Source organism: Zea mays, chromosome 6 (genome assembly GCF_902167145.1).
Source record: "Zea mays cultivar B73 chromosome 6, Zm-B73-REFERENCE-NAM-5.0, whole genome shotgun sequence".
Classification (NCBI taxonomy): domain Eukaryota; kingdom Viridiplantae; phylum Streptophyta; class Magnoliopsida; order Poales; family Poaceae; genus Zea; species Zea mays.
This window is the reverse complement of record NC_050101.1, coordinates 100,168,421-100,188,102: the sequence shown is the minus strand read 5'-3', so window position 1 is coordinate 100,188,102 and position 19,682 is coordinate 100,168,421. Positions and strand designations below refer to the sequence as shown.

Below are 19,682 nucleotides of genomic sequence, written 5' to 3'. Positions count from 1 at the left end.
CGAATGTGTCGTGTTTTATAATGACAAAAATCTCCTAGGCTAGGCAACTCTGTGTAGTCTAGCGATGGGTTCACATTCATTGCGGTGGCGTACTAGGTGAGTACATTCGTAAATGTTCAGCTTGTTCGCTGCGGCTTGCTGCGGCTGCAATCCGGCTGCGGCTGCGGCTTCTACAGTATTTTTCTCTCTATGGATTGCAGCTGCAGCAGTCCAAACAGCTGCAACAGTGTCGGCTTGCAGCCAACCGAACACGCCCGTTTACTGCATTGCATAGTGATTGTGAAGAGCTAATTTTTGAGATAAACGCTTAAACAGGGACGCCAGACTTCAGTTTAAAAGATTACCTCTCTGATCTGAATAATGATAGTGGTCGCTGCTGCTGATTAGCACAGCTCAAAATTGCTCATGAGGAGCCAAGAGAAAAGTAACTACACCACGTCCCCACAGCAGGCAAAAGGAAGCTGCCCCACCTGTCGGCGACAGGCGAGTAGGCACGGCCGGGGACGGCTCCTCCTTGCCACCGCGGCGTGCGCGGACCGTGCGTCCGTGCCCTCCGGCTCCGGCGCACCGCTCCGCTCCGCTCATTCCATCTCCATCCACCGCGCCCCAAATCGCACGGCCTCGCCTCCCCATTCGCGCCGATCGAATCCCGAATCGGCGGCCATGAGCGTGGTCGGCTTCGACGTCGGCAACGACACCCTGGTGGCGGCGGCGGCGCGGCAGCGGGGCATTGATGTGCTCCTCAACGCCGAGTCCAAGCGCGAGTCACCCGCCGCCGTCGCCTTCTCCCACAACGCGCGCCTCATCGGCTGCCACGCCGCGTCCGCCTCGTCCGCCCACGCCCCCTTCTCCAGCGTCAAACGCCTCCTCCTGGGCGCCACGGGGAGGAACCCGGACTCCTCCCTCCTCCGCGACCTCCCCCGCCTCCCTTTCTCCGTCTCCCACGCCTCCGGTGGCGGCGCCGTCGTCCACGTTGACCACATCGGCCGCCGCATCGCGCTCTCTCCGACCCATCTCCTCTCCATGCTGCTCGCCTACCTCAAGCAGCTCGCGGAGGCCGACCTCGGAGGCGCCCCCGTCGCCGACTGCGTGATCTCCGTGCCCTGCTACTTCACTCAAGCGCAACGCCGCGCCTACCTCGACGCCGCCGCCGTCGCGGGGCTCAGGCCGCTCCGCCTCATGCACGACCTCGCCGCCGCCGCGCTTGGCTACGGCCTCTACCGCTCCGACCTCGGCGGCGCCGGGGGCCCCACCTGCGTCGCCTTCGTGGACGTCGGCCAATGCGACACGCAGGTCGCAGTTGTCTCCTTCGACATGTCGGGGATGAAGGTGCTGTCCCACGGCTTCGATGCAGACCTCGGGGGCAGGGATTTCGACGAGGTGCTGTTCGAGCATTTCGCCGAGGAGTTCAGGGACAGGTATAGGATTGATGTCGTGAGGAATGTGAAGGCCAGTATGAGGTTGAGGGCAGCCTGTGAGAAGGCCAAGAAGGTTCTGAGCGCGAATGCAGAGGCCGTGGTGAACATCGAGTGCCTGATGGAAGAGAAGGATGTGAGGGGGGTGATCCGAAGGGAGGACTTTGAGAAGCTATGTGCCAGACTGCTGGAGAGGGTTGTTGAACCTTGCAAGAGGGCGGTGGAAGATTCAGGGATTGGATTGGAGAGGCTGCATTCTGTGGAACTCGTCGGGTCAGGTTCTCGGGTTCCTGCCATTACCAAGGTGCTTGCGGGATTCTTTAGAAGGGAACCTAGTCGCACACTCAATGCTAGTGAGTGTGTGGCTCGGGGGTGCGCGTTGCAATGTGCAATGCTTAGTCCTACGTTCCGTGTTCGGGAATACGAGGTATGACTGCACTTTATCTTGTCGAATTCAATTGTATAAGCTATATGTGGTATTTGAAGCATGAGAGACTGCTTGTTGTATAGTGAGAAACTGAGAATTGCCACATTGATTGTATTTCAGGTGCAGGATGCAATCCCTGCTTCCATAGGATTTAACACTAGTGACGGCCCAGTTTCAACATTGTCAAGTGATGCATTGTTCCGGAGAGGCCTGCACTTTCCCAGTGTTAAGATCATTACTCTAGAGAAGAATGACAGTTTTAGTTTTGATGCATATTATGTGGATGCTAATGAATTGCCTCCTGGTACCTCAACAGACATCGGTAGTTTTCAGGTATGCTTTTTGCTTGTTGATCTATAGTATTTTGCTTGTTCGATTTTTCCAACAATAAAAGTGTATGACCTCTAGATCAGCACTGTATTGTTCTAACTTGTGTGAGACAGTGATATTTCATTTCATCACCAGCAATGTTTCTGTATAAATGTTCGTGAATGTTTACCTCCTTTCTTATCTTTTTTTTTTCTCGAATACGCAGGAGAGCTGCTTATCATTATATTAAGTAACTTTAGAACGTTGTGCCTAAGTTTTTCATATGTGTTGCTGGTTTTTTCTCAAATGGATGTTGTATTATTGTATAGCTAATAGTTCTTCTGCTGAGGACATGAGAGGCTTGTGGACAGTTGTGCTTGGTGGGTTTTTTGATGGGGTTTCTCCTAGCTTGTCTACAGCTTTAGTACAAGCTGGTGCGGACCAGTCTTCGTTGGGAGCTAGCTGGAGCAAAAGGAATCACCTTCCTCACAGCTCCTATTGAGAAACCTTAGTCCTATCCTCTTGTCTGGTCGTTTGGACCCTTGTTTTTCTAGTTAGCTGCAGCCTAGCTTTGTGGCTCTCCTGCGCGTTCTTAATATAATGATGTGCGGCTCTATGTTAGACCCCTTTTCTTCTTAATATAATGATGTGCGGCTCTCCTGCGCGTTCGAGAATAAAAGTTGTGCTTGGTGGGTCAATGAATTAAACTTGAGTGATCAAATGTCTGTGAATCACGATTTACAAATGACCATGTTGGGTTTATAACTTTATATTATGCATTCTTGTCTCTTCACAAATGCATGTCTTCAAGTTAGCACATGGTTCACCAGTTGTAAACTAAAATCCGAGCATTTTCTTATAAAAGCATGACACTTGACTGGAACTGCAGGTTTCCAGAAAATATGTGGTTTGGGAAGGTAATCTTGTCGATCCATTCTGTAGAATCAATATGTGTTAGCAAAAAAAGAGTACTTGGATGTGCGATGAACAACATTCATCATGAAGTGTGATTTGATCTGCCAGATAATGTCTTACTTGACACTAATGTACTCAAATACAACTATTGTGGGAACTGTGGCCTGTTGCCAGATGGCAAGTACTGCACGTTTATGATCAGCTTGCCAGGGTTTGGGCAGTAGAATTGGTGTTGGTGTTAACTGATTGTAGTACAGAGTACACAGATATTTGCGGTCAGTGGGTAAGCACGTACCTGTGTTATGTGAGGTCTCGTGTGTGTGTGTGTGTACACATAGCTATGTTCATTTCTTAACATACTCTCAAAAAACTGTTGTACTCTAGCAACTTTCTTCCAGTCTGAACACTGAACTTGGATTCTCAGGCCAAAAATCTATGCTAACTCTACATAAACCTTGATGCCTTCTTTAAAACTTCCAATTTTTCTTGGTTAGTGCTAATCATGCCTATTGCATGACTGGCCACAATTCCTAGCGATTTATTCAATGGTGTTGTAACGTCTTACTGTTTGAAGTATCTAAATCTTGTTTTTTTTACATATTTACAATTCATTCAAGTATCCTTGTTGCAGATTGGCCCATTCCAAGCACATACCGAAGCTTCTAAAGTCAAAGTAAAAATTCGCTTGAATCTACATGGTTTGGTTTCAGTCGAATCTGCCGTTGTGAGTGCCAAATTTTCTTAGTCATAGGCTCATAGCTAGCTTTTAGTTATAACTTGCAGTTGGTATATACAACTCTTAACTTCTAAAACTTTCTCAGTTGATAAATGATTATCAAAGGAATGGAAGTTCTACTGATCATATGGAGGTGGATAGCAGTGGTGATGACATGGTATTATTTAATCACATACTGACATGAGTTTACGTGTGTTTGCCTAAATTACCACAATATATTCTTGTATATCTTCTATCATATGCAGCTGGCTTTCTTGTATCGTTGTTTTCAATAAGCAGTAAATTGTGATGTAGCACCTAGCAAGAATGCAACATTTTGCTTGAATTGTTTCTATTCCAATTGGGTTTACAGGGCCATTTTAATTATTTAAGATGATAAATTTGCAAGAACCTTATGACTCTGTTTGTTGAAGGTATCTTAGGATTTGTTGACTATGCCCAATTATTGAGGTGTCTCACTGTTATTATAGCAGGGTCACAAGTCAAGAAGTGAAAGGTCTATCCAGCGGCAGGAGTTGCCAATCACTGAGTACATATATGGTGCAATGAGCAAGCATGAATTGCTGGAAGCTCAAGAGCAAGAACAGCAATTGGCTTATCAGGATAAACTTGTGGAATGGACAAAGGACAGGAAGAATGCATTAGAATCTTATGTATATGACACCCGTAACAAGGTAGATCTGCAACCTTTTGCTTTTTTCTGTAACTATTTTTGTGGCTTATAGAATGTTTTCTAGCTTTCTGAGAGGTACCGGAGCTTTGCTACTGATTCAGAAAGGGAACAAATCTCAGTTAATTTACAACAGACTGAAGATTGGCTTTACGAAGAAGGTGATGATGAGACAGAAGCAGTTTACAGTAGCAAACTTGAGGAGCTGAAAAAGGTAAAATGAAATTCTTGTTAATCTTTCTATCTGCATGCATTCGGTCTTGTTACATCTTCTCCAATTTTGTAGATATAAATTTTTTATTCTTTCGTGTATAGTCTTTTGTGGTTTTCTCAGTCAAATTTTGTTTTGACTGCCTGATCAGCTGTACACCTTGGTGCAGACTGTGCTATTGTGTGACTTACTGACTTGTCATGGTATATTCCATACTCTACATCAGGGACGGGCCAGGAAAAAAATTTATGAAGGGCTGAACTAAACCGCTGCAGCGACATAATAATCTCACTAAACCATAATAATCTCACTAAACCATTCACATTAAACAAATATAATAGTTTAAAGCAGTCTTATATTGAAACATTGATGAACGATAAAAATCATAAAATACATAATGAGAAATATAGGATGCAATTTTAGGGGAGGCTAGAGCGGTAGGGGGCTCGAACCCCACCACTGCCACCATCCATGCTCTAAATTGCTATAAAATTGTCTTATCTACTTCCATGAAGATAATAACTTTCTTGTACAAAGGCTATTGTTGCATGGGAATGTTTTACTTTTCTTTGATGTATACCATATCGCTAGTTGTCATGGGCATCATAGGAGCGAGAGGCAACAGCCAGGCTGGGATAAGGCTAGAGAATAAGATTGAGATGAGCTGGGATAAGGCTAGAGAATAAGATTGAGATGAGAGAATTGTGGAGAGTTGGTTAGCAGCAGATAAGTCCAAGAAAGTAGGAGTTAGTTGAGAGTTTGTAGGAGAAGTTGGTTAGCCATAGGGCTATTTATAAGCCGCATGGCAGCAGGGATTAAATCAAGCAAGATCATTATCAAACCAATCTCTCTCTCCCTTGCAATGACCCTCTCAAGCGCCTAGGGCTGCTACCCTAGAACCAAGCCTGCGGCAGAGGGGTATAACCTCGCCGGAGAAGATAGCTATCCCCATGGACCGAAGGTCCATGACACCTGTCATGGGCATCATAGGGAGCGAGAGGCAACAACCAGGCTGGGATAAGGCTAGAGAATAAGATTAAGATTAGCTGGGATAAGGCTAGAGAATAAGATTGAGATGAGAGAATTGTGGAGAGTTGGTTAGCATCAGATAAGTCCAAGAAAGTAGGAGTTAGTTGAGAGTTTGTAGGAGAAGTTGGTTAGCCATAGGGCTATTTATAAGCCGCATGGCAGCAGGGAATAAATCAAGCAAAGATCATTATCAAACCAATCTCTCTCTCTCTTGCAATGACCCTCTCAAGCGCCTAGGGCTGCTACCCTAGAACCAAGCCTGCGGCAGAGGGGTATAACCTCGCCGGAGAAGACAGCTATCCCCATGGACCGAAGGTCCATGACACCTGGTATCAGCTCCAGGTTATCCTCACCACCACCAGCCGCCCATCCCTCACCACCACCAGCCGCCGCGCCATATGCCGCCGCAACGACCTCCCACCCGCCCTCTCCAACTCTAGATGCATTCACTCGGCTCGAAGAAAAGTGGGATCAATTCGTTGTGATGTTCCACCGCTACAAGGAGAAGACAGAGAAGGAACTCCAAGCAGCGGTGCGGCTTCAGGCGGCAGCGCGAGGGTTCCTGGCACGCCGCCAGGTACAGTCCCTTCGTGGGGAGAAGCACCTTGCTGTGGCCTCCAGGGCCACCCCATGGCCGTCATCACATGAGCAGGCCGTGGTGCGCCTGCAAGCCGCAGTGCGCGGCTTCCTTGTTAGGCGGGCAGTGCGGAAGCTACACTTGCTGATCAGCTCATCGCTGCACCAACTCGCAGCCTGCGCGCCCAACCACCAGGTCTCGTCTATACTTTTTGAACCCCCTGCAGAAGTCGAGATCTGGGTATGCAGTCCCCCTGCACGGCCAAAGAGGGTCGTCTCCTTCATTCGAGCAACTGCCTTGGTGCTGGACAGACCCAACATAAGAACGGGCTGGTTCCTCCTTCACCTTTCATCCAACGTGAAGTCCGCAGTTCAGCTCTTTCCTTGGGATCCAGGAGGACAGGAGGACATAGCAGCAGTTCAAATTTATATTTTAGTTCCACAATTATTTTGTATTTTTTGTCTTAAATAATAAAGGTAAGCCGAGATGTAAAAGGCTTAACCTTAAGTCGTGCAAATTTATATTTTAGTTCCACAATTATTTTGTATTTTCGTCTTAAATAATAAAGGTAAGCCGAGATGTAAAAGGCTTAACCTTAAGTCGTGTCAGGTAAGTCTATGGCAGCTCGAGGACGAGCTGGTCCTCAAGGGAGGGGGAGATGTCATGGGCATCATAGGGAGCGAGAGGCAACAACCAGGCTGGGATAAGGCTAGAGAATAAGATTAAGATTAGCTGGGATAAGGCTAGAGAATAAGATTGAGATGAGAGAATTGTGGAGAGTTGGTTAGCATCAGATAAGTCCAAGAAAGTAGGAGTTAGTTGAGAGTTTGTAGGAGAAGTTGGTTAGCCATAGGGCTATTTATAAGCCGCATGGCAGCAGGGAATAAATCAAGCAAAGATCATTATCAAACCAATCTCTCTCTCGCCTAGGGCTGCTACCCTAGAACCAAGCCTGCGGCAGAGGGGTATAACCTCGCCGGAGAAGACAGCTATCCCCATGGACCCAAGGTCCATGACACCTGGTATCAGCTCCAGGTTATCCTCACCACCACCAGCCGCCCATCCCTCACCACCACCAGCCGCCGCAACGCCCTCCCACCCGCCCTCTCCAACTCCAGATGCATTCACTCGGCTTGAAGAGAGTTTTGGCCGTCTCGAAGAGAAGTGGGATCAATTCGTTGTGATGTTTCACCGCTACAAGGAGAAGACAGAGAAGGAACTCCAAGCAGCGGTGCGGCTTCAGGCGGCAGCGCGAGGGCTCCTGGCACGCCGCCAGGTACAGTCCCTTCGTGGGGAGAAGCACCTTGCTGTGGCCTCCAGGGCCACCCCATGGCCGTCATCACATGAGCAGGCCGTGGTGCACCTGCAAGCCGCAGTGCGCGGCTTCCTTGTTAGGCGGGCGGTGCGGAAGCTGCACTTGCTGATCAGCTCATCGCTGCACCAACTCGCAGCCTGCACGCCCAACCACCAGGTCTCGTCTATACTTTTTGAACCCCCTGCAGAAGTCGAGATCTGGGTATGCAGCCCCCCTGCATGGCCAAAGAGGGTCGTCTCCTTCATTCGGGCAACTGCCTTGGTGCTGGACAGACCCAACATAAGAGCGGGCTGGTTCCTCCTTCACCTTTCATCCAACGTGAAGTGCGCAGTTCAGCTCTTTCCTTGGGATCCAGGAGGACAGGAGGACATAGCTGCAGTTCAAATTTATATTTTAGTTCCACAATTATTTTGTATTTTCGTCTTAAATAATAAAGGTAAGTCGAGATGTAAAAGACTTAACCTTAAGTCGTGTCAGGTAAGTCTATGGCAGCTCGAGGACGAGCTGGTCCTCAAGGGAGGGGGAGATGTCATGGGCATCATAGGAGCGAGAGGCAACAGCCAGGCTGGGATAAGGCTAGAGAATAAGATTGAGATGAGCTGGGATAAGGCTAGAGAATAAGATTGAGATGAGAAAATTGTGGAGAGTTGGTTAGCAGCAGATAAGTCCAAGAAAGTAGGAGTTAGTTGAGAGTTTGTAGGAGAAGTTGGTTAGCCATAGGGCTATTTATAAGCCGCATGGCAGCAAGGATTAAATCAAGCAAGATCATTATCAAACCAATCTCTCTCTCTTGCAATGACCTTCTCAAGCGCCTAGGGCTGCTACCCTAGAACCAAGCCTGCGGCAGAGGGGTATAACCTCGCCGGAGAAGACAGCTATCCCCATGGACCGAAGGTCCATGACACTAGTAGATTACAGATAATAAAGAGAAAAAAGGCTTTCACTTGTGCTGTTCGTACACTTTGTCAGGCAGCTCAGTTGTGAACTGTCATGCCCCCAAGTTTGCATGAAAGAAGAGTAAATAGTAGGTGCATGCCATATATGGTAAAGCTACCGATGGTATCATTGCATCCATAAAAGTGAGAACCCACATTTCCTATAATTTAGACGCTTGGAATTGATGCCAATTTCAGGTGACAATCAAATCGGCCATCATCTGCAGTGGATGGAGTTAGGAAGGGGGTTGCCGGAGAAGGGGCTTCATGCCTGCTGGACTTAAAAACGGGCGGGCTTGGCATGCTGGCCCTCTGCTGCTGCTTGTGGTTTGAGGGCGGGGGTGGTCAGGCAGCAATAGCCGTTGGCCCTGGGTGACGGTGGACATCCAGATGGGAAGGGTCGGTCCAGGGGTGATGGTGGCTACCAGATTAGCGTGGCGGGGACAGTGGCATGCCACATGCAGCCCTGGCGGCAGTTATGCTGCCAGAGCTGGAGCCTGGAGGAAGCGGGCGGTAGGCAGGGGCTTAGGGGCCTTTGAAAAGAAACTGAGAAGAAGATGAACAGTTGTCTGGAGGAAAGAACATCAGGAACGATATGATCTTGATCCAACAGTTGATGTTTGTTTCCTGAGAGAAGTTAAAAAAGGAATCTGTAGTATATTTACCCCCATAGTACAAGGCAACTGTGAAAGGAAAATTCTTTTGTTATATCAAGTAATTTAGCATTCCAGAACTAGTCTAAAACTCTAAATAGCCATTCTATTCTACACTAAGTCATGCTGGAGAATTTGCTTCTGTTTACCTCTTCATCTCTTGCACCTTTTCATGTAACTTTTGTTTTTGTCTATGTTTATTCTTAAAGCTTGTAGATCCAATTGAAAATCGTTGTAAAGATGACGAAGTGAGAGCTGAAGCCATGAGAGATCTTTTGAAGTGCATTGTTGACCACAGAAATGCTGCCAAGTCATTATCCACACCTGAAAGAGATGCTGTAAGTTATTTAGGGTTCAGCTTTTATCTAGATTGACATATAACTATTTATGTGGTCTCCTGTTTGTAATCTAGTTTCAGCAAATTGATTTTGCGAAAGACCTTACAGTTGAATATATGGAATATCATTATTCTTTGCTGAAGTACAACACTGATCTTTTAAATTGATCTAGACTACTGAATAAATTATCAATGGGAGATGATCAACTTATCAACAGTGTTTCAGTTTAATTGTTTTCTATCATTCTGTAACCACCATACTACTTTGGCTAACTTGTGTTTCTGATGATGGCTTGCCTGCCACTGTTAGGTTGACAATGAGTGCAATAAAGCTGAGCAGTGGCTAAGGGAGGGGTCCCAACTTCAAGAATCCTTGCCCAAGAATGTGGACCCAGTACTTTGGTCCTGTGAAATCAAGAGAAAGGAAGAAGAGCTGGATACGTATGTGCCCTTCCCTCTCCAAGGCCACCAGTTACCTGCTGTTTGAGCTCTGTGACAGAATTGTCTCTTCTTTCGTTACAGATGGTCTAATTACCTTTGCCTGATTACACTGTAGGTTCTGTCGAAACATAACAAGGCACAAGGGCTCTCCAGCAAGGACAGATGGCAGCAGGGGTTCAGATTACATGCCTACACCTGATAGAGATTAAATATTTTCACGATCACGAGGTTTCTTTACTGTACGGCCACACATGTCTTAGACCTTGTTCGTTTACGTCGGATTGCACCCGGAATCGTTCCAGCTAATCAAAGTTTATATAAATTAGAGAAGCAATCCGGCTAGGAATCGTTCCGACCCACCAATCCGGTAGAAACGAACAAGGCCTTAATCATTTTGTAGCATATATATGAATGAACGAGTTCCTGCTAACACCGTCATATAATCGACTCTGTACAACACTAGGCCCGCCATTGGGTGACCGCTTCTTGGTTCTCCAAGGTGCAGTTGTCACTTGAGAGCCTACTGATCATGATTGTCGATACCTGTGAATTCTTTTCCGGTACTTGGATCAAGGTTGTCTGCTTCAGTTTGTTCTGAATGGAAAGGATAATTAAAAGGAAATTGTATGCAATAGATATTGTTGACGCCGTTTTTTAGCTTGGCAGATTTATGCTTCAGTTTGTTGATCCCAGGAAGTTACCCATTATTTAATTTTGTTTGTTAATACCTTGTATGGTGTACATTGATGATAGTTCCTTCGCACACATTTTTTTTTCTTATGATGAAACAATACATTTGAATTTTATTGGCCAAAAGTTGTGTAGAGAAGTGCATGACATGGTTTACGGTAGATGGTTGTACTATTAAGAGAATCAAACTTGTTTACGGTCATCTAGTGCCACTTTGTGAGATCTAACTAGCAATGTACTTAGATCGAGTGATATGGTAAAAAGGAAATGAAAACCCTTTGAAAAATGTTTGTGAAAGGCTAACTTGCATGCACAAGTTGGTAGAACATTTAAGGGTGTGTTTGGTTTAAGGTCAAAGTAGGATGAGTCGGGTGCGCCACCGTCCTCTCAATTTTTCGGGATCACGCTGCCCTCAAAAATCACTTGGGTGTTCACCTTGCCCCCGCTTAACTCTCAACCAAACACTATAGAAAACGTGGCCGCCTCATTCCATCCCTCTTTGTACATTCAACCAAACGCACCCTAAGAGTTAGCACACTTAAGAATATAGTTGAAAGAGTTGTTTGCGCTGCATCAGATGTGTCCGATGTGTGCATTGGATGCCACACTATGAAGACTATCATCTGTGAGCTTGAACATAACACCAAGGAGTACGGTATGCATTGGACACCCTCACTATACGTGTTCGGTGAGGCACTAGATGGCACAATGGATATGGAGACTGTGATGGGAGAAAGTAGCACACTTGATATAGAGACAATAATTGGAGAAAGTAGTCTAAATTGGCACTTAACATGCACGGGACGCCACACTGGATAGGAAACTCGGGGAGCCTGTAAACAGGGTGTTTCAGCTCTAACACTCACGGTGTCTGTCCGGTGTTAGCACCGGACATGTGACAAGGCAAACGATTTATTTGAAGAGACGTTGGAATATTGACGTTGGATTGGAACTAGCGTGTCTGGTGCCTCCATGATTGTGCAGATTTTGTGTAACGACGAGTTGGCCCCTCTTGCCTATAAATTAAGGGGTGGCCGACCATTTAGAGAGATAGAGCACCTTAGGGATGTGTTATCCAAATGTTGTGCTTAGCTTTGCGTATCTACTCACATATAATTGCTAGAGATATCATTCGAGCGTGTGCGAGTGATTTCTAGTGTATTGCATTGAGCAGATACATAGAATTGGTCGAGTTGCAAGTCGATGGTGCTTGTTACTCTTGAAGGTTCTCGCCTTCTAGAAGGCTTGAAGGTTGTGGCTCAATAGAAGCCCGCAAGAAGTTGTGCATGGTTTTGGAGAAGGCTTTATGAGGGGTACCTTGCTCATCTGTGGGAGACACAAAGAGCAACACTAGATGAGCGAGCTGTGAAGAGCACCAAATGGTCTGACCAAATCAAGTGCTAGAGCTCGAGCATGAGCAGTCCATGGAGGGGAGTATCTATTGTGGGTCATCACTAGTAAGATAATCGATGACAACCTTACGCATGTCTCAATACGGAGTAGGTGGTTGGCAAATTGCGAAAGCTCTAGAGAAAATAATTGTGTCAATATTTGTCCTTCCATTGGTTTGCAGCTCTCTAACACTAGGTTGTTCATACTTATTCATATTTGTGGTAATGATTAGTGTAGTTCTTGTAACTAGTTTACTCGTGTAGTAAAAATTGTTGTTATCTTGTGTAGGTTAATAGGTTTACTAACTTATGTAGTTAAGTTCTTTATCTCACTAGTTTATTTGATGTAGCCTTGCTAGTTGAGTAGTGGTAACGTGCTTAAGTTGTGTGCGCTTTGCTCGCTAGTATGTGTAGGAGCTCCCGAATTAATTGAGTACTAGTTGTGTAGATTTCTGTGACCTTGCTAATTAGATTTGTTTTGGTGAGCTCTACCTAGACTAGTTCTTTAGTTGTTTAACTAAGATCTTTATAAGGTGCTAGTTATAGATATTGTGTAATAGTCTTGGCTAGATCAATAACTTTAATTTATTGTGCCTAAAATTTCAAGAAGCACTATTCATCCTCTTTAGCCCACCATCTCAAACCTACATTTGCACCTTACATCCAAGTGTAACGGTAGGACAGTTTCTTTAACCTATAAACTATAACAATCCTTCCCGTTTAATGAAAAACTTGTGTATGGGCACATGTACGCGGAAAAAAGACATACTATGGACCGATGTTCAACAATAATCTCTATGTTTGGTGTACTGTAGGAAATATTCCTTACAAACATTTCTTAAAAAATTAGCACTACCAATAAACTTATGAACAAAAGCAGAGATTTTTTTCCGTGCAACAAGGTACGATTAACCTAAATTTTGTTTCTCATAAAGTATAAAGTCAAATATAATGTTAAATTAAGAATTATGAGAATATATGGTTGCTGCGTTCAAGAACACATTTTCCATATGTAATAATAATGCAATATAACCGAATTTTGTGATCTTTATCAGATCTGATACACAACGCAAATGAAGCAAGACAATGTATACAGTCCCATCTCCGTCTTAGCTATCAGACAAGAACAAAGACACGAAGGCGGTTTAGACCCGTTAGGGTAAGGCCTTGTTCGTTTGCGTCGGGTTGCACCCGGAATTGTTCCAATTAATCAAAGTTTATATAAATTAGAGAAATAATCCGGTTAGGAATCGTTCCGACCCACCAATCCGACACAAACGAACAAGGCCTAAACGAGTTTGGAAGATGGATCGTCTTCGTTCCAGACGCTGATGTCTGCTATTGACTGGGACCGTAAGCCGATCACTGCCAATTGAGTAGATGCGATGATGGGGAAGGCTAGCATCCCTGTTTGTGACGCTCTACCAAGCAATCATATCATGAACACGACATCACGTGGTCATGGTCGGCACTACCAGGGGCGGAGCTAATGGGGGCCAGCAGAGGCCATGGCCCCGCCCAAGGCTGTGGAATACACACATATATATTTTGTGTAGACTATATATATATATATATATATATATATATATATATATATATATATATATATATATATATATATATATATATATATATATATATATATATATATATATATATATATATATATATATATATATATATATATATATATATATATATATATTAGATTTTGTGCATCATAATTAATCGCATGTTTAATATAGTGGTTGGCGATATATGATTCATAACTTTATTGTAATATGACAACCAAAGTTTAAAAGAGACAAAGATTATAAGATAAAATATTTGTTGAATGATCAATCAATGACATGAGATGTCAAACCTAATTCGCTTGCAGACGTTGATATCTAAACATCACCCTTTTATGATTTATCTTATCATCTGGCTGGACAGCTTCGGATCGACCACTTTACTTGTCTCTGCCATAGCCCAACAACCAAAGTCGAGAGAAGGTGATCATGCGAAGCAACAGAATGAGTCCCAACAGCCCAACAACATCGATTATCAGAATCACATGTCACAGCCACAACGTCCGCATAGACTACAAAATTAGATCCAAATATGACTAACTTTATTATTTTGTTATTGTTACTGTAACACTACTTTAGTTCAATATATTAATTAGCTAGAAAATAGATTCATGTACTAAGATAATTTATAAAGAACTAGAATTCTTATTCCATGCAAGTGTTTAAGTTTAATAACATTATACAATGTTTTTTCACCATATATTATTGATGAATTGGTCGGCCCCCTTTATACTGTAATCTTGGTTCCGCCCCTGGGCACTACCATGGTGCAATCTCGCTGCTGGCTGCAGATTCCATCAGGGATGACTCCATCCTTCATCAGAGATGAACTAGCTACTGAAGGGAAGACCAAGTATGGTTGATTCGATGTTTGTAGCAGGTTTGCATGTCCTGATACCTGCCATGCCTAAACTACGACTTTCTCTACGTACGTACGTTTATGTGGTCGATGGAAACACCGCGTTCAGAAACTACAGCTACAAACAGCTTGGTGCTGCTGATGGGTGGAAGCAGAAGAGGATGAGAAGCAACCAGCTTGCACTGATTCCACGGTCCTCCTGGGAGCTCTACAGCTACAAGGAAATCGGAGGGCAGGGGCAACGGAAACTTCGAACTGAGTCCCAGCAGTTAAAAGATTGACGGGGCTGCACTGAATGGAGGAACGACACAACAAGACTAATGAGCGCAGAGATTTTCAGAGGTGTAGATAACGCAGATTGAATTGAAGGTGAGGCATGTGGGGTCGTTGATAATGAACATGAAGCGCAAGATGGACGAGGGAGGACTGACGCTATTGCTGTTACTACAACTACAAGGCCATGCCTGACAGATGGATCGTATGCACTACTGCTTCTGATTTGCGAGGTCCATGGATGAGTCTTTGCTATAACTACACATATGCTCTACATGTAGATTTATTTACACTGTGGAATTGAAAAAACTCAGCAATGGTCGTCTGCCTTCAATGGAATAGATAGTAGTTGCCTGGCCATCAGCTGCCTGGAGCTAGCTTCGAGTACCAACAGAGTGGTAATTTGTTTTGTGGCCAACGAATGGACATACAACCGAATCAGCACGTGAACTGATGGCTACAATCAGTACTACATCTGCCCTTACACATGCCATGACTCATCGTCTCTTCCAGACTTGGCCCAAAGGAATAGTATTTGGCTGAGGGTTTCGAACCAAGTGCTAGAGGAGGCTTGAAGAAGATGAACAACTGTTTGTTGGAGGAAGAAGAAACATCGGGAACGAAATGATCTTGTTGATGGTGTCCATAGCTGCCATAAAAAATCAAATATCTTAATCAACTCATCTAATTAAATCCTCCAATCAACTCTCATAATTAAATCTCTTGGTTTATGCATGGCTGCATGGACGTGGGAGACTGTTGGTTAGTAGTGAATCAACATCTACACTATATCTAAACACTATTTTATGTTTAAATTTGAGGATTTTTACAATCATGAATACAACACATTAGAATTATTAATGCGTCTCTCACGTTGCCTCGATATTTACGTCAAAAGCGAGAATTTTTTTTGCTCAAACTTGAAGATTTTTACGCTCGATCCTAGAGTACGTCCACTAGCGTCCCACATACATATATTTCCATATGCACAATAAAAGGGAATCCTATAATTTATAATATCCATAACTGTCATACAAAATCATCTTGTGCCTTACAACATATTCCTATCAAAGATTGACTTTCCCATTTCTCCTTGTGCCTTAGAACATAGCAATGAGCAACCACTACAGACACCTATAGGCGGATGTTCAACAATAATCTCTATGTTTGGTGTACTTAGGAAATATTACTTACAAGCTTTTTCTAAAAAATACTACTACTCAATAAACTTATGAACAAAAGCAGAGAATTATTTTTTCCTCATGTAACAAGCTAAGGTACGATTAACCTGAATTTTGTTTCTCATAAAGTCCAGAGTTAAATATAATGATAAACTGGGAATTGTGAGAATAGGTGGTGGTTGTGACTTGGAAGCAAACATAATACAAAGCAAGACTACATATCCACTCCTATATCAGATATCACTAATTTTCTAAAAAAATTATTTTATTTCCCAGCAACTGTCAAGGCAGATGTGAGCTAGGAGACCGAGAGCAAGCGTGCGAGGGACAACATCTCGCCTAGGCATGGTCGACGACATAACCACGTCTCAGTCATGTTGCTAGTTTGGAATTGTATCAATCACGAGCATCACTCCCGCATTGATTAGAGATGAAAGGTGCTGATGGAAAAGCTAAATTTGGTTGGTACAATGTTTGCAGTAATCTTGCATGTCTTTGTCCCGATCCCTCTCATGCCTAACTTCCCCTACATCTTTGTTTGTGGTTGATGGAATCATCACGTTCTGAAACTATGGCTACAAGCTAGCCGCTGGGTGCTGGTGATGGTGGAAGCTCCTCTACACCTACAAGCGAATGGGAGGGCAACGGAAACTTCGAACTGTAGTCCCAGCACTTAAAAGATTGACGGGAACTGCACTGAATGGGGAACGACAGGCAAGCAGAAGATCCAGGTTATATTAGGTAGTGTTTGGTTCAAGAGTTTAACAGGATGGAGTCATTCTATTCCAGTGTTGAAGTTGTTTGGTTCGATTCCAAATGAATAGAGCCACTCCAATTTAAGAATATTCCTTGTAGATGTTGTATCTGGTGGCTCCGTAAAATCGACCGAACCTAAGACCAACTCCAGCAGCACTGGCTATCCCACTCCGTATCCCTATTATACACGCTCTAAGTCACTATTTCACTCTCCAGCAGCCTCCGCATCCGTCTCCGCAAAACACACGCCGTGTACCTGCACTCCCCTTTTCCACGGTTTCTCTCTCCTCTCCGCACAAGACTGCATGCGCCCCCTCCTGCTCGCGGGCCCCAGTTGTCATAGACTGCATGCGGAGTGCAAATACGGAGTCTGCTGGAAACGGGGACGGATACGGAGAGGAGAGAGAAACTGTTGGCCGTGTTAAATACGGATACGGAGAGGGAGTCTGCTGGAGTTGGTCTAACGGCTCCTGAGCGCCTCGCTCCTCACTGGTTCCTTGCTCCGTGTGCGGCAATGAAGAAAGGCATAAGGGATGCTCGGATGAATAGTGATAAATAGTGCACTTTAATCTTGGCCGGATGTTTGAAATTTTATAGAAATTCACGCTTAAATAAAAAGTTCTGTTTTGTTGAACTCTAGAACCAAACACAGGATCTAGCCGCTCTGTTCTACTTAACCTTAAAACCAAACAAAAAATAGAGCGACTCTATTCTAACTGCCAACAACATAGAACAGAGTCATTATATCCTTAAAATCTGAAACAGAGCCCCTCCGTCCAAATAGTCTCTAGAACCAAACGCTACCTTAAGGGCTGGTTTGGTCCCCTCCAATAGAGTAGCAGGGCAGTAATGAGGGCAGAGATTTTACAGAGGTGTAGTGTAGTGAATGGAGCAGAGCTTCGCGCGTACGAACAGAGTGGTAATTTGTTTTGTGACCAACCAATGAACAAATGAACAGACAACAGAATGCAGGGGCTAACGAACCAAATTAAACTTGTTAAGTTCGCAGTACGTGAACTGATGGTACTAAAGCTGCCCTTACACATGCCATGGCTCGTCATCTCTTCTAGAACTGGTCCAGAAGAATAGTTTTTGAAGAAGATGAACAACTGTTTGGAGGAACGAAATGATTGTCACCTGTAAAAGTAAGTTAATGAAAAAAACAGTAGGGGTTCAAGTTGGGCCTCCACCCAGATGACAGCCTCGGATCGGACCCAAATCCGACCCATCACCACGACCTCTGAAGCCCGAGCGCGGCACCACCGTCCGATCCTGGATCCAACAGCCGAAACCCAGCCTCCAGAAACCCTAGTGCCGCCATCCTATATAACGCTCCCCGCCTCCCGCGCGCTCCGATTTGACCCATCTCCCAACCCCTACACTCCCGGCGGCGGCGCAGGAGCAGCAGCACCAGCACCCGAGGATGGTGAAGTTCCTCAAGCCCGGCAAGGCCGTGATCCTCCTGCAGGGCCGGTTCGCCGGCAGGAAGGCGGTGATCGTGCGCGTGTTCGAGGAGGGCACCCGCGACCGCCCCTACGGCCACTGCCTCGTCGCCGGCCTCGCCAAGTACCCCAAGAAGGTGGTCCGCAGGGACTCGGCCAAGAAGACGGCGAAGAAGTCGCGCGTCAAGTGCTTCATCAAGCTCGTCAACTTCACCCACCTCATGCCCACCCGCTACACCCTCGACGTCGACTTCAAGGACGTGGCCACCGGCGGGCCCGACGCGCTCTCCACCCGCGACAAGAAGGTCGCCGCATGCAAGGCCGCCAAGGCGCGCCTCGAGGAGAGGTTCAAGACCGGCAAGAACAGGTGGTTCTTTACCAAGCTCCGCTTCTAGATGGTCGGCGTCCCGAATGGTGACCGTCGGTTTCTTGTATGGGACACACTCCAAGCCATGTCTCTTTTCGTATTGCCATGAAGACTTCTTCGTGTTTAGTCCTGGGGCTCTCAGGTATATTGTGCGTGTGTACTTCGAATGTTTGGTCTTGGAGTCCTACTGAATTGATGAATGTTCAATTTATGTCTTCAGGATTAACAGCGAATATCATTTACAATCTTATTTATCCCATTGGTTAGTTTGTAAACTTTTAATATTGAGTTGATCGTGAACTGTTATAGTAGCCTATGAAAGTAATGCCATTGCTGATACTTCTAGGGAAAATCTTGCTTCACTCTATTTGCCCACTCAAATAGTCATTTGTCCGCTCAAATAGGCATTCTAGGACATTGTTACATGAGTCTCCTGCTTTCCATTATCGATTAGGGCTGATTTGGTGACCCGGGATCACGGAAGGATTAGAGGGAATTGAGGAAGAAATTAGGATTGGAGGGGATTGACAGAGAAATTAACTAACCCTCAATCTCCTCCAATCCTCCCGTGATCCCTTGTCATCAAATCAACCCTTATAGCAAGAATTTCTCTCCTGGTGTAGTCATCACTGCAGAGTTTAGTAGAACATATGAAAAATAATCTCAACCGTGACATTCCTGCCTCATCCCACTGTTGAGAGCAATCCATCTGCATCCCAGAAACATGATCCAAGTCCAAGATAGTTTGGGACCCCCAACAGAAGATAAATATCTTCCATGGGTGCTATTAATTATTACTACGCAATGAAAATAAAATCATATATCTGAGTAATGAATGGAAGAATTAAGAAGTGGCGCAAGCGAGGAAGCCAAGAAATTAAACACCACATATATGGTTGAGAATAATGGTTTCCCTTTTCTCCGTTCTTTTAAGTCTAATCTACCTTTGAGTCTGTGGATTGAAATTGTATTCTGTTGCCGTTACATCGAAGTAAATAATGCAAATTTAGGGGGAAAACAAAATGATTAACAACAAGCAAGCTGCACTCATTTTAGCCAACCAGCCAGCCGAACGGCTTCAGAACCGCGGCATGACACATGATTGAAACAAGCAAGCTGCACTCATTTTGCTCCTAGTCCTAGAGAAAATTATCAATGGTACACATATGATATTATTACATA

At 44.8% G+C, this 19,682-nt stretch overlaps 2 protein-coding genes across 3 annotated transcripts; both read left to right on the top strand.

The window, feature by feature from the left end:
• Positions 1–390: 390 nt before the first annotated feature.
• Positions 391–10,657, top strand: LOC103629632 (heat shock 70 kDa protein 16). 2 transcript variants are annotated; one of them, XM_008650716.2, is made up of 9 exons: positions 391–1,842; positions 1,963–2,175; positions 3,698–3,790; positions 3,888–3,959; positions 4,276–4,476; positions 4,540–4,686; positions 9,402–9,530; positions 9,840–9,970; positions 10,086–10,657. In XM_008650716.2, the coding sequence occupies exons 1-9, from the start codon at positions 406–408 to the stop codon at positions 10,177–10,179; spliced, it is 2,517 nt and encodes an 838-aa protein (XP_008648938.2). In that variant the 5' UTR covers positions 391–405; the 3' UTR covers positions 10,180–10,657. The 2 variants fall into 2 exon arrangements, with proteins under 2 accessions (XP_008648938.2, XP_020394907.1); XM_020539318.1 differs by having other exon boundaries at positions 4,273–4,476.
• Positions 10,658–17,938: 7,281 nt separating this feature from the next.
• Positions 17,939–18,811, top strand: LOC100280556 (60S ribosomal protein L27-3). Its single transcript, XM_020539317.2, has one exon. It carries the CDS (start codon positions 18,115–18,117, stop codon positions 18,526–18,528), a length of 414 nt encoding a protein of 137 aa, XP_020394906.1. The 5' UTR covers positions 17,939–18,114; the 3' UTR covers positions 18,529–18,811.
• Positions 18,812–19,682: the final 871 nt, after the last annotated feature.